General features: G+C 38.3%; 1 protein-coding gene across 1 annotated transcript; it reads left to right on the top strand.

Annotated features, from left to right (window-relative positions):
- Positions 1-7,679: 7,679 nt before the first annotated feature.
- On the top strand, positions 7,680-14,515 carry LOC112196581 (protein PUTATIVE RECOMBINATION INITIATION DEFECT 1). The gene is made up of 9 exons (XM_024336952.2): positions 7,680-8,235; positions 8,925-9,034; positions 9,136-9,311; positions 9,944-10,255; positions 10,674-11,637; positions 11,724-12,438; positions 12,518-12,795; positions 12,889-13,558; positions 14,251-14,515. Exons 1-9 carry the CDS (start codon positions 7,738-7,740, stop codon positions 14,482-14,484), a joined length of 3,957 nt encoding a protein of 1,318 aa, XP_024192720.1. The 5' UTR covers positions 7,680-7,737; the 3' UTR covers positions 14,485-14,515.
- The last annotated feature ends 275 nt before the right edge of the window (positions 14,516-14,790 follow it).

The following is a 14,790-nucleotide window of genomic DNA, read 5'->3' as shown; positions in this document are numbered from 1 at the left end:
GGTATACAAACAATTGAAGACCCGAGAAGAAGAGAGATCTAAAAACTTGTAGTACAATTACTAATAATAACTTGATGGAATAAAAGAAGGGGATTATGGGAGGATGGATTTTTACAACAGAAACTGCAATAAGACGAAATGATTTGGGTGAGAAGATTTTTTGTAGCAAATCGTGTGACACCTAAATGAAATGAAATCAATAAGGTATCATTCAAAAAATAAAGGGTTAAATACTGTTTACTTCCTGAACTTTTACCTAAAAAACACTTCAGTCCCTCGCCTTTTAATTTCACACGTTTACTCATTCATCTCTCAATTTTGGACCAATAGGTCTATTAAGTTACTCTCAGTCAAAAAACCCTGTTAACTAGATTTGGGTTGTGGTGAGATATAGCTGCAGATCTGCAACCAAAATTGATGCAGAGACGAAATCGAAATTGATGCAGAGACGGAGGATCCACACCACCCTTCACCGACTCCTCCAATGCCGCTCTGGATCCGCGCCTTAATCCTGATTGCCATCACTGACACCGCTGCTCTGCCACCCAAAACCCTTCTCCCCATCTTTGCAGATCTTCGTGAGCGTTCTAGAACTGGGTTTCAAGAAAAATGAGTCTCTCTTGTGAGAAACACGTATGATTTGTGAAAACTTTGATCTTTTCTGCTATGTGGGTTTGGTTTTTAGTGTTTGTTTGGTTTTTGCTATGTGGGTTTTCTGTGGGGAGGTTTGTGGTGGAGTTCAACGGCGGAAGTGTAGAAGTGGAGGAAATTGACGACGGAGGTGTAGAAGTGGAGTAAATCGACAGCGGACGTGGAGGTGGAGAAGGGGACTGTGGTAATTGGATAGAGGAGAGAGAACGGTTTGGGTGAGAGATTCCGGCCTTAGAGTTGTCGGGGGTCTGCTTCTTGGGGATAGCTCCGGGGAGGTGGAGGTGGAGAAGGGGACTATGGCGATTGAATAAAGGAGAGAGAAGGGTTTTGGTGAGAGATTCTGGCCTTGCAGTTGAGGGTTTCAAAGCAGCTGCCAGCATCGGATCGCATGGGGGAGAGGTAGCAGAGGGGCGAGTCGGTGGTCCGGTCGTCAAAGTTGATGGAGGAGGATTTCTGGGCTTCATTTTGGTGCTCTTGGAGAAAGAAAAAAAAAAAAGAACAAAAAAAATAATTGAAAAAAAATAGAGAGGAAGTCAAGGCTATAATAGGTATTTTCATCTTAAATGGGTCCTACGAAACTGAGTTAACATCAAAGGATTAGCCACTTCACGGACAATTTAACGGCAAGTTAACTAATTCTACCTATTCGGTGAGAAATTGAGATATGAAGGAGTAAACGTGTGAAATTAAAAGGCGAGGCGCTGAAGAGTTTTTTGGGAAAAAGTTCAGGGAGTAAACAATATTTAACTCAAAAATAAAATAGTTGATTGTTCAACTCAAGGAAAAGGTGAGATGGTGCTGAAAGAAGAGCAGGAAGGTCTCTCAATCTCTCATATTTTTCAGAAGAAGAAGAAAGACGTTCATCCTCCATTTTTTGGGTTTTGGTTTTCCTTATAAACTTAGTTTAATTGGAGTGAAAAAATATTTATATAATTATTTCCATATCATTTACCACATCATGTTTATAATGAATCAAGACCATTGAAAGTACTTAAATCTAATGGTTAAAAATATGTGTAAAATAAAGTGTCCCGTGATCCGTACCCTTAGAAATATGAATCTGCTATATTAACTTATCATCAACCTCTCCAAAAAGAAAATGCCAAGATTCGTTGTCAAATGAAGCAGGACATGTTACCAAATCTGATGCCCAGATTGTACACTTATTTGAATCACAAATCTTCTAAATTTGATTTGTTTTCTAGGTTTCGTTATTTTCCTTCTTAGTTTTCAATCACAATAGAAATTTGACCATAATAGAGAAGCAAATTGATCAAATAGACAAAGATTGTTGGTTGTAAAACCAAGACACAGATGGTGAACATTGTCCTTGCTAAAATTTATACAAGGATCCTTCATGAGCAAGACCCAACACCTTTAACGTGGTCGGCTTCGAGAGCAACCCGAAGATCTTAACTTTCCAGAATAACAAGAGTCTGTGATGTTAGACCAGATGCAACTTAGAAAAGGGAAGACACTACAGAAACACCAAATTCAGAGGGAAGAATTAATCATCTTAGGACTTTCATTTATTACATGAGAGATTGATGACAGTGATGAAACTGAAATAAGATCAAAGAGGGGAAAGAATTTTTCTAGAGAGAGAGGGGAGAGAGAAGGAAAGTGTCTGGAAACTTTTTCCATTGTCAGTTTAAGAAAGAAGTTGTGATATGTAAGGGTAATAATGGAAATACATATGAGGAGAACATATAAAAATATTTAAAATAAGAAGAAGCAGGTGTAAATCTTTCCATTTTGGAAATTACAATCTGCACTCCTAAATCATATTATGGAAATTACAATCTGCACTCATATTGAAAGTGAAGCTCATATAGTCATATATATGTACTTGTTTGGTCCATTGTAAATCTTGGAAATTTGGCTAATTATAGAGCAATCTCATTCATTCTTCAATGGTATCAGAAGCAGGCTAGTGTAGAACTCTTTCCATGAGAAAAACACACCTTGAAGCCAGCTGTGGGAGTGGTTAAATTCTGTTGGGCCTGCAATTAAGGAGATTTACTCCGTAGTTAGTATGGCGTTAAATTTCAGTCATGAATGCGGCGATTGTTATGACAATAACTACACACAATGATTATGATTATAAGTGCGCAATGAATGACTATCATAAATACGCAATGAATGACGGTAGTAAGTACGCAATGATTAACTGTTATTAGTGCAGCAATAATTGTTATTATAAGTGTGTAAATAAATGCAGCCATCAAAGCAGAAATAATGGTGGCTTGTTCCCGAAGTAAGTCATCACCTATATAAAGAAGGCTCGACTTCCAGGTAATCCATTGAATTCCAATTCTCAATACTCCACTACTAAGAAACGTACTGACTCAGGCATTGGAGGGTTTTCTGCAGGTACCCCCCCTTCTCCTCGAGCCGACGGTCAAACTCCAGGTCAACGCTCCAAGAAAGCTTCTCGATTGTTCTCGGTCAGCTCCCGCTCCAGTCCGCGTTAATTGGTGAGTCAAACTCCTCAACGGAATTTTTCGTCACCAACACCAGCTCAGTTCACTGTAATTATACTGCAAACTGATTCAAGGAAGCTCTTGCTTGATCTAACAGAGACAAAATTTCATAGTCTCCAAGAATGAGTCAACAATTGAAGCTCTTGCAACATCCATTGTAAGCCTGATGTATAAATCATCATCTGTCTTGGGATGAAGAAAGGAACTTTGCCAACCACATAAGGCATATCCTTAATAATCATGTCCTCCACTTCTTGTTTTCATCATCATGTTAGGATTTTGAGGACAAACAATGGCTACTACACATGAGATTAGTGCAATCAAGTGATGATAAGTAAAGGCTTTCTGGATTGATGATCTATTCTATTGCAGGCTGTTTCAGATTTAAGATTGCAAAATCGATAAGTAAGAGGATTTGTTGGGAGTGTCTCCATTAATGCTGCAGCAATTTGGAGATGAACCTAATGCTACCAAGTTCTGTTGAATAATACTGAAAATAGATATTTGGAAGCAGTAAGAGCTGTAGATAGGGTTGCACGCGGATTGGATTGGATCGGTTTTGACTCCAAACCGTCTCTATGCCAAAGTAAGCGGTTTAGACATTTTAGACTACCGGTCATCGAAGAAAATAAACTTAATCCGATCCAATCCAATCCATTTAAAGATGGTTTGGTTCGGTCCGTAAGGCGGTTTTACCGTTTTAACCTATATAGCATTGACGTTTTGTTTACGAAAAATTCATAGTAAAAATACTAAAACTCAATCTCAATAATAAAAATTTAATAATCAAAATCCAAAACTAATATTCAAAGAACAAAATCCAAAATATTTTCAAAATGATTCACTTATTTGGGTTTTAAGCCTTTTGGGTTTAGGATTCAATATGGTAGTATATCATTTTGAGAATCAAATTATAATTGGAGATTTATAACTCACTTATAAAAGACTACCCACAAATAAATAAATAAATATATATATATATATATATATATACATATATATATATACAGCCCTTCTTGGGTGCGGACATCCGAACTTTTTGCTTCGGTGCAGATTTCCAGTTTTTCTCCACTTTCCGATCATATTTTCACATCTTAGCCGTTCAGTTTTTAGGTCCTAATGTATAGATCATCTCTGCAAAATTTCAGCCAATTTGGTGATCATTAAGGCATCCAAAACTGCAATTTACCATTATAAATACGGACGGTTCCGGTTCAACAGATTTGGTCCGTTCGTGTAAATTGCAGTTTTGGATACCTTATAGATCACCAAATTGGCTGAAATTTTATAGAGATGATCTATACATTAGGAACTAAAAATTGAACGGTTAAGATATGAAAATATGATCGGAAAGTGGGAAAAAATGTCAAATCCATACCTTTTTGCTTCGGTGCGGATATCCGCACCTGAGCAAAGTTATATATATATATATATATATATATTATGTATATAAATTTAAATTTTTTTCCTATTATATTTAATACATACCGGTCGGTTCGGGTTTCGCGGTTTAAGTAAAAGAAAAACCAAACCAAACCAATTCATAAATGGTTTGGTTCGGTATTGAACCAGCTTTCATATTTTAACGCTAAAAAACCTTAACCAAACCATATTTACCAGTCGGTTTCGACCGGTTTGGACCATGTTTTGCACACCCCTAGCTGTAGAAGCTTTAGAATTCCCATTTGTAGCAAATCAGTTAATTTATGTCTGGTATAGTTATTGTTCTGTGTTTCCGATATTAGTGGTTCGGTTTTCACCTACAACAACTTTTTTTTTTTTTAATCAAGAAGAACTTCATTAATAATGAATTGCTTACAACGAGTTTTAGGCAACATCTCACACACAGAAATGGCCACTAGACTTCACATTGGAACTCTATAATGACTGACACATCAAGGGGCCAAAAAAACCCAGACTCCAAACTTGCACTACAACTATATGGCAAAGACAACAAGTGCAGGAGCAGTGAATCCTTGACATATCACCGCTATCCAGCCAATAAGATCCCTGAAATTAGACAACTCACTTGTGTCAACACTAACTCACCACCCAGAGTCCACTGACTAGCTTTTGATCGACCATGCCAACACTCATTGTGACCTAAACCCGACTAAAAGGATTGCAGGACATTCAAACCTAGGACTAAAGTAAACCCAACACTGTCACCACCCTATTGTCAACACTGTCAATTCACAACTGCTCCAAATCGCCATAGCCTCCAACCCAAAACCAAATAGGAACGACCCACTAGAAGGCCAATAATGCTCTTCCATGGCACAACTAGACTTTTTCAATGACCCAAAAATAGATAGGAACGGCCCACTAGAAGGCCGAAGAGAAGATTGTCTCTACCACATCCTGTAGTGTCTTGTTACCAACAAAAGAAGAACATTAAAATAAAACCAAGCCCTAAATCACTAGTAACAGCAGCCCACCAACACAAACCCGTCCCAACAAGCAGCAGAACGACGCCCAATCCACTGCCCATATTTCAGGTGCTTCATTGACACTAATCGCTGCTGGCCAGTATCACCCCATCGCTGCGCCTAACCTATGTTCACCAAAGATCCGGGAAGGACTGATCTAGATCGATCTGCCCACCTCGAAATCCAACAACCATCCATCTTCCTTGGACTATGCCCATGCAAGAAGGTCCCGCCGCCCCCTGCATAATGACAACACAGCCGCTGCCACCTCTATCGTGCCACCTACGTCGGAAAACCACCATCGAGTCAAGGTCTCGATCGCCATCACACCACCCTAGCAACCAAACTGTACCAGATCTGGGTTGAACATCCCAGATCGCAACCCTCAGAGATCGTGGTCGAAATAGAAGCACATATCGATCCCATCGGCACCACTCAGGTTGCCCGTCCCCACTTCAACGACACACCATTAACTCAGCAACAGACAACCTGTCCGGCTTCTCTCACCACCCTCCGACAAGGCCAGAAGCCTGCCTTGGCGAGGTGAGCTGCTAGACGAGCAGAGAGGAGCACACGAAAACCTAGTGTTTTTGAGGGGCGCGTGGAGCGCGTTCTAATAATCCTCTTACCTACAAAAACTTCAAAGCACGAACGTGAGCTCTATTGTTATTTATTATATAATTCTTTTAAATTTGAAAAATCAGAAGTGAGATGGGAAGTGAAGATAATGTGACCAAAAAAGAAAGAAGAAATTTGGATTTGCTTCAGTCCTCCATAGGACCGAACCTGAGATCTTCAAACCTGAGTTGGGCCTTCAAACTATAGTATGCATTCAATCCTTTTGAAAGAATTTTTTGGAAATAAATCTATAAGTTCAAAATCCAACAATAAAATAATAAACAAAACATAATATCTAAAATATTTATATTCTGAAGATGTTACAAACTAAAATTTAAAAGCTTAAGCTAAAGATGAATAAATGGGTAGCTATGAATTTTGCATAGTTATATTTATATCTCCTTTTTTCTTTGCCCTTTTAGATGACAATTTATGATTTGAGAAAACATTTAAAATAACTAATATTGCTGGAGAAAATTATTAAACGTATAGCTATATTTCAAATTCTTAGTTATAGAACACATTCAATTTCTGTTTTTCCATAATGCCCATAGCAGCATCATCAACCGTTCAGTTTTTAGGTATGTATGTTCATATCTACGATTTACAATTATGAACACGAACAGTTCAAGTTGGACAGATTCAGTTCTTCCATTGATTTAATCTAGTTCGATACCTTAACGATCATCAATTTGGCTGAAAATTTATAGAAATGTTCTATATATTAGGGCCTAAAAATTGAACGGTCGAGATACCAAAAAATGCGATCGAAAAGTGAGTCCCACAAGGAATCCCTTAAAATGGCCAAAAAAGAGATCTCTTAGTAGAAGGGCTCATTTGGTCACTGCATGTTGAAAAAGCTTCTAATCGGGATGATTTAGTGTCAATTTCAAGTTTCTCTAAAAAAAAAAAAAGTGTCAATTTCAAGTTCTATGGAGGGAACATAGTCATTGTTCGTTTTTTATACAACTTGTATATAGAAAATTATAATTCGTGGTTCAATTAATTGGATAGTAGATACCTCCTCTCAAAAGGGCATAGGTAGATGGTTGGGGATAGGAAGTCCCACTCCATAGGGACCGAAGCAATTGTGTTTAACCATATTCTTCGAGAGACTAATTTGACGACAAGTGTTCAAGCCTCTTTTGGCCACAACAAATTGACTGACTCATTTTTAAGATTATAGCTAGCCTCCTTTGTATATTGCTCCCGCTTTTAATTCGATTTCTAAAGTTCCCGGCTTATTATTATTATTTTTGTTTCCTCCTTCATGTCCACTAAGAGTAGATTAAGATTTAAACTCCAATCAACTTCAACGAGATTCAAACCTGATGTGGGAGTTCCACACCTGAAAACTCTTACCAACATGACCACATGTGGTGATACTGGTCGTGGCATTCGTGTTGTAATTTTTAAACAAACGTGGCAATTAATTTCAAACAAACCCAAAAAAGGTTGATGCTCAATCTACCGTTATATTCCCTCTCAAAACAAAAAACCCCCAAATTGTGTGGCGCCAAAGTTCAAAACACCGCCTCCGCCTCAGATCGGCAACAATGTACTTCGACGATTCTCAGTCACACAACCTCCAACACTACTACGAACCAGAACCAGAAGAAGATGAAGATTCCGGTGACAATTACGCTTCGAATTCAACATCGCCGCCGACGACTTGCTCCCAGGGCCACCGCTCCACTCTCGTCCTCCAAACCAAGCAAGGCGGCTCCATCTGCCTCCTCTGCTTCTCCAATCTCATCTCAAACCCTCAATCTCCCACCGTCCACGTGTCCTACGCTCTCTCCCAGCTCTCCCAGGCCCTCTCCGAACCTCCCTTCCTGCGCTCCCTCCTCACCTTCCACTCTCACCTCCTCGTCTCCCCGCTCGTCCAAACCCTAGCCTCCTTCGACGACGACCCCATCGCGCGACAAGTCGTGGATCTCGTCACAGGTCTTTGCGATTCCGGCGATCCCTCCCTCGCTGCTGAGTTCATTGCTCGGCTTTCCGATCTCCTCTCTTCCGGCGCCTTGGCTTGGAGTCGCCGTCAGGTTTACACGGTAGTACTATCCGATTCTCCCTCTGTTTCTGATTGTTAAAATTGATTTCGAGGTCTTGTTAATGCCTTAAATTGTGTTTGCTTCCTGAGAAAAATGGATAGAGTTTTCGATTCCGGTAATAAACAGTGTTTGAATTGGATGATTCATAGTGTTTCTCATGGATAATAGAGGCCTAGACTGGACTTTCATACCAGACCACCATCCTGAAATTTCCTTGTTTTGGTTTTATGTTTGATGAGTTGGTATTGCTTTGTCTGCTTCTCTTAAATATGAATTAGTAGATCTTTTTCTGCAAATACTCTGTGGATTGCAATGAAAATGACACTATGGAGGGGTTTGGACTATAGATATTTGCATTGACAACTCGAGTTCTGAGGGTGAGAATTATCTATCAATACTCACATGGAGGATGGTCTAGTTTATTTACTTTTGAGGCATGACAAAATGTGAAGCTTGATCCTTGTGATTTGGTTCTTATTGTACCCATGTATATTACAAGTTCTCATTGTCTTTGAGAAGAATTCTGAGAAGCAACAAAGGGGTTGAGTGGACGTTTATGCATTGGAATGGTTCCTGTATACATCCACATGGTTCTGGGAACAAATTTTTTTCACCTATTTCTTGTGAAACTTACATCTTATGTACTTGAAACATTTCGTCATTATAATTTGGTTATTCTTAAAATGCAGCTTCACTGCTTAGGAGTTCTCTTAAACTGTCAGCAGAGTAATCCTTTTGCTCACATTAGAGACAAAAATGGCCTCATTACAAATCTTGTTTCAGGTCTTCAATTACCAAGGTAAATAATGAAGAACAATGGGAAGAGAAAATTTTCCTCTTTTTATTTTTACATGCTGTTACCAAATTAATATTCACCACTACTTTGTTCCTTTGACACAGTGAAGAGATTCGGGGAGAAATCCTGTTTGTTCTGTACAAAGTATCTGCTCTCCACTATGCATCAGAGGATGCTGATGGATCTGATCTTTTATTTTCCTTTTGCCCCAAGTTAGTGCGCCTATCTCTGGAGGCCCTCATGAAGACCCAAAGTGATGACGTCCGCTTGAATTGTATAGGTTTGTTTTCAACCTCTTTTATACTTTTATATTTGCCCCTCAAAAGTTGGGTTCTTCTGTTTGCTTACCCCTTATCTAAAGCATAGTTCATGAGACCTCCAAGTTTGTCTGTTTTTCATTTTTTTTCTTTCAGTTATGCAATGGTTATGGGCACATAAATGTATCATCATGCATGTAGACAAAAATATTTCAAAAGAACATGGAACTCCACAATCTACAATACTATTGTTTCTTATTGACCATAACTGGGAACGTCAGGGTCCATCCAATTTCTATCATCAATAGTCGAGTTCGGTTTACACAAGAATGATCCTTCAAATCTAACCTTAATGAATTCCAAGAACTTGTTCACATTATGATAAAAGACTAAGAATCTACATTTTTACTGTCCTTTTTTTTTTTTGGTATTGTACGGTGAAAGTTGTTGCAGCTCGGGGGAAGTTTTATTGTGATTTACTGCCGTTGCCTAGTTGCAATTATAAGATTTAACCTCTCAAGTCATGCATATCTCTTTGGGGAAGTCACTGATACAGCAGGGAATACTCATGAGTTGACATGCACTTTATTGTTGCTTCCAGCGTCAGTATGGGTCCTGCATCGTCTAATCTAACAATTTCCATACATTTGTCTAGCTCTTTTGACGGTCTTGGCTCAGAGAGGGCTTTTTGGGACTGCATATGCCTTTGATTTAAACAGCATGAGTTTATCTGAAGGAGATAGCTTTGGGCAAGCAACAGAAGATGGAAAAGATATGCATCCTCTGAACATATTATTTACTGAGGCCATCAAAGGCCCACTTCTTTCAACAGACAGCCAAGTCCAGATCAGTACACTAGATTTACTCTTTCACTATATGTCCTGTGAAGGCACTTCATCCAGAGAAATCCAAGTACTAGTTGAAGAAAGCATTGCAGATTATGTGTTTGAAATACTGAGATTGTCAGGTTAGTAAAGTATCTTTGCAAAACAATAATAATAACTAATAAGAGTTATCCTTTGCTTGATATCTGTTGAGCTGTTAGAGTAGCTTTAGAGCACACGCAGCCATCAAGTAACAATAAATTATTGGTTTGAACTTTGAAGTAGGGGGTTAAAGACTATCATTAATCAAAATGAATTACTCAATCTCTAAAATTTTTCCAGCTTGCCAGTCTGGATAGCTTAAGCTTTTTAATTGGTCACTGAATGTATTCTTGCAAGGCTTAACTGCGACTACAATTTATCAATCTGTCATGACAACTTCGCAAATCCCTGCCTCATCATTTAGATTCTATGTTTCTGTACCTGTTGAAAAAATTATTGAAAAGTCAAGTGCTTCTGCAGCATACTAGTTTTCAACTAATAATCTTTGTTGACAAACAGAATGCAAGGATCCGGCTGTCAAATCATGCCTTCAGGTACTTGATATTTTATCAAAAGCTGAGCAAGCTTTCAAACAGAGGCTTCTTGTTGGGTTTGCAATTCTGGTTCCAGTACTACATTATGTTGCTGAAGTTCCTTTCCATCCGGTTCAAAATCAAACTCTGAAGCTTATTTTGAATTGCATTTCTGATTGCCCCGGAATGCTATCCTCCTCTCATATAGAGGAACTAGTTCCTGTTTTAACAAAGATGCTTAAACAACATACTGATGGGGATATGGGCATGCTTGAGGAGACATTTATAATGACCTGTTCAGTCCTTGTAGCTATCATAAGAACTCCATCTTTTCATGTGAGTTTGAATCTAGCACCATCAATTAAAGAAGCATTAGAATATGCTGTCTTAGGTTGTTTAAGTACATCCAACAAATGTCCTGGTCAACTTCTGCATTCCTTGTACCTACTTAAAGAGGCATACATGTATAGTCGTGAAGAAAATTCTACTGAATCCTCTAAAATAGAACTACGAAATTTGATTTTGAGTTTGTGTACAAAACATTTGTTGCCTTGGCTGGTAACCACCTTAAATGAAATGGAAGAGGAAACTATCCTTGGAGTACTGGAAACTTTTCATTCGATACTGCTTCAGGATTCTGATAACCAAGCCAGAGAATTTGCAATGACGCTACTTTCGAGCACTTGGTTCACGTTGTCATTTGGATGTCTAGGCTTATTCCCTACTGAGAAAATGAAGTGGAGGGTGTATCTGATGCTCAGTTCACTGGTGGATGTGCTTTTGGGAACTGATACTGGGCAACCCATTAGGGATGCTACTACATATCTGCCATCTGATCCCATTGATTTGCTTTTTCTACTTGGTCAAAGGAACACCCATAATTTGGAATTATCTTCTTGTCAATCTGCCATTTTGCTGATCTTATACATCAGTTCTTTACATGATGAAAGGTAACTCGCTCTTTTAATTGTTTGACAGTACATTTAACAATAGTGACGTTTTTTTTTCTTCACATCTTAAATATTTTCTTCCCCAGACTAGCGGACGATAAGATGGTTTTAGCCTCTCTGGAGCAATATATTTTGGTCAACAGTAGTGATCTCCAAAGTGGAGCCACTGATTCGTTCACAGTGATGATGCTGTTGTTTCTTTACGGCCTTTATAGGGGTCTTGCCAAGGTCAGCTACCAAATCCCCTATAGTCCACAAGCTGAAAGAATCCTGTTTCAGATAGTAACTGAAAATGAATGGGATTTGTCTTCTGCAAGAATTCATCCAATATCATTGAAATGGTTCTTTCAACAAGAGAAATTGAGAAACTCATTGTCTTATCAGCTTCTGAAATTTTGCAGAAGGAATACATCAAATGGCTCTGAAATCACTGCCCATGGAAAAAATAGTCATATATTAAATGCTAATGCAATTGCAGAGTTAATAGTAGGAGAACATAGTTATGGCGCCACAATTTTGGTGTGCTTATTGACGGAGCTTGTTCAAACAGAAGGTCAAGAGAAAGAGATAATTTCTGTAGTCAATCTCATGGCAACAATTGTCGACATATATCCAACAATTTCAGACCAGTTATGCTTTCTTGGTATTGGAAATGCAGTTCGTACTCTTTATTGTGAATCCTCCTATTCACAGTCCCCACAGATATCCGCAGTTGTGTTGGTTCTTATTTTTAAAATTCTATGCTCGGTGCAACACGATACTCTTTCTGATGATGAAAGTTGGCTTGCAGTGATTGTGAAGGTGACTAACTTAACTTTTTCTAACTCTTGTTTGTTTGCTGCCACAGGAATTTAATCAGATAATTTACCTTCTTTTGTAGTTGATAAACAGTATTACCACAAAAGCTGCGGACGTGTGGAATCATGAGTGTCTCTTGGTGATTGGCATACTTTGCTTGATTTTGCACCATTCTGCTAATGCAGTGCTTGCAGAAGTTTCAAAAACCATCATTTTCAGTAGTTCTTTAGTCTCTACAATCAACAGTGCAGTTCATGCAGCATGTCTTAAGGGGCCAGCATTGGTTGACCATGATGAAGGAACAAGCTCTGGAGAAATTTTGATATTTGTGCTTCTTCTAAATTACTTCACTTTAAGAAGGTCAGTCTCTTCTACTAAATTTTGATTATTTCTTTCAGTTTGCACAATGTTCTTTTAAAAAGTAACTTTTGTTTTCTATATTATTTCTTTCAGTTTGCACATTGTTGTACCAGGGATTATGGACTGGAAAGTTTTCTTAGATCCCTCAGGTAGGATGCAGTCATTTTCCTTTATTGGCATCTACTGCCATGACCTGTGCAGACTAATGCATTTTGGATCTCCTGTGGTCAAGCTTGCTGCTTCATACTGCCTGTTGGAGTTGTTTACCAGAATATCTGAGCAGAGGAATAGAACAGGGGAGGAGTTGCTATGTGCCACGAAGTACCTAAGTTCTGTAATGGCTGTATTAGAAGGCTTAGTTTTCTACAGTGACCTCAGAGTGGCTATGAATTGTGGCCTGTGCCTGTCAACGATCATGGGGTGGGAATTGCCGCACATGCATGAGACAAGTGTGGATGCAAAGAATACTTGGAGTAGGATGGTTGTGGAAGAGCTCGCAATGTCTTTAGCTGTCCCGTGCCTGGCATCAAAATCTTTCATTAATCTTCACAAGCCTGCAATTCATGTTGCAGTTGCTCTGTTAAAACTGCAGAAGATTCCTAAGTGGATGAGATCCATATTTGATGATACTTGCATATCTAGCATAATTCAAAACCTTGCGGCTAATATTTTGTGCACAGAAATTGTCCTATTATTTCGAGCTCTATTGAACTCAGAGTTCTTAAAGATGGAACAAATTGCTAGCTTAAATCAGTTGCTCCAGGTGACCATTCCTAACCATGCTCTTTTTGTTTGAAATTTTGAATATGTGGATTTAAAATCAGGGATTCAGATTTGGCTGCTTAGTTTGAAACGTGTCTACATCAATTGCTGAAAGAAAATTGTTTACTTCAGTGATCTAGGGAGTGAAATTGAAATCAGTCTTCCTCGAGTAATTGAAATGCACCTGTATTTTAAGTAAGAAATGTACACTGGACTGGATACAAATGAAAACTTCAAATTTTTAAATCTCATGACGAAATCTCTGATAAAAATTCAACTACTTAAAAATCCACTACCCGAATGCAACCTTATAATTTCCCTTGCCCATTAAGATTGCCAATATAGTTTACAAGGGGGCACTTGGAGAGAACCAAATAAAGGTTTGCTTTTTATATTATTGTTTCCTTTTTAACTTAAATTTTGTATTTTTGTAAGAATTTCAACCAAAAAAAGGAAAAGAGTATGGATTGCAAACTAGGGAGTGTGAATTTCATTCTCCTTACTATTATTATTATTATCTTTTTACACTGCAAACAAAATTAATGAGTCATTATACTTCTGTCCAATTAGTTTTAGTATGAAAAGTGGGTGATAGATTCATTCATTTTAATGTCATTTGAGGATTTAGGAGTCAGAATGACAGCCAGGTGGTGTGGTGAAAAGAGAGATGATGTAGTTATTTTGATTATGAAGGTGTGCAGAAAACAAAAGTACACTGACAACACCAAGGATGATGGTGCGCAAGAGCATGGAGAGGTGATCAGCAACCTGGATGATTTGGGAGAAGTTTGTGAGTATCTCATTCGTTTGATGTCATCAGGGTCATCTTTAGATAAGGATTCTGGAGGATCACATCTTGGGGATAAGAGATTGTTAGAAGAAATAGAGCTTTTCTTTAGAACTTTAACGGTACAGGATGGAATCTAAGATCACTGTATTAATTCAGCTTTTTTTGGTTGAATCTATACTTATTGGGATCAGTTGTGGGGCAGAGTGAGGCACTGGCAGGTATGCATCCTTTGTGAATATCTAATGCACAAAAAGCTTAGAACTGAAAATATATATAGGTGGTCCCTGAGTCTGCTCCTTATTAAGTATCAATGTGTATTTGAACAAAATATGCATATTTGGCAATGAAATAGACCAATAGCTCCTCAAAAGTGTGCAAGCAACATGACATGGTTTGGTCCTAAATTTTAGTATGTGTTCTATCACATATTAGTTGACTTTGGT

Source organism: Rosa chinensis, chromosome 4, assembly GCF_002994745.2.
Source record: "Rosa chinensis cultivar Old Blush chromosome 4, RchiOBHm-V2, whole genome shotgun sequence".
Taxonomy (NCBI): domain Eukaryota; kingdom Viridiplantae; phylum Streptophyta; class Magnoliopsida; order Rosales; family Rosaceae; genus Rosa; species Rosa chinensis.
This window is presented reverse-complemented; position numbering and strand designations above follow the sequence as displayed.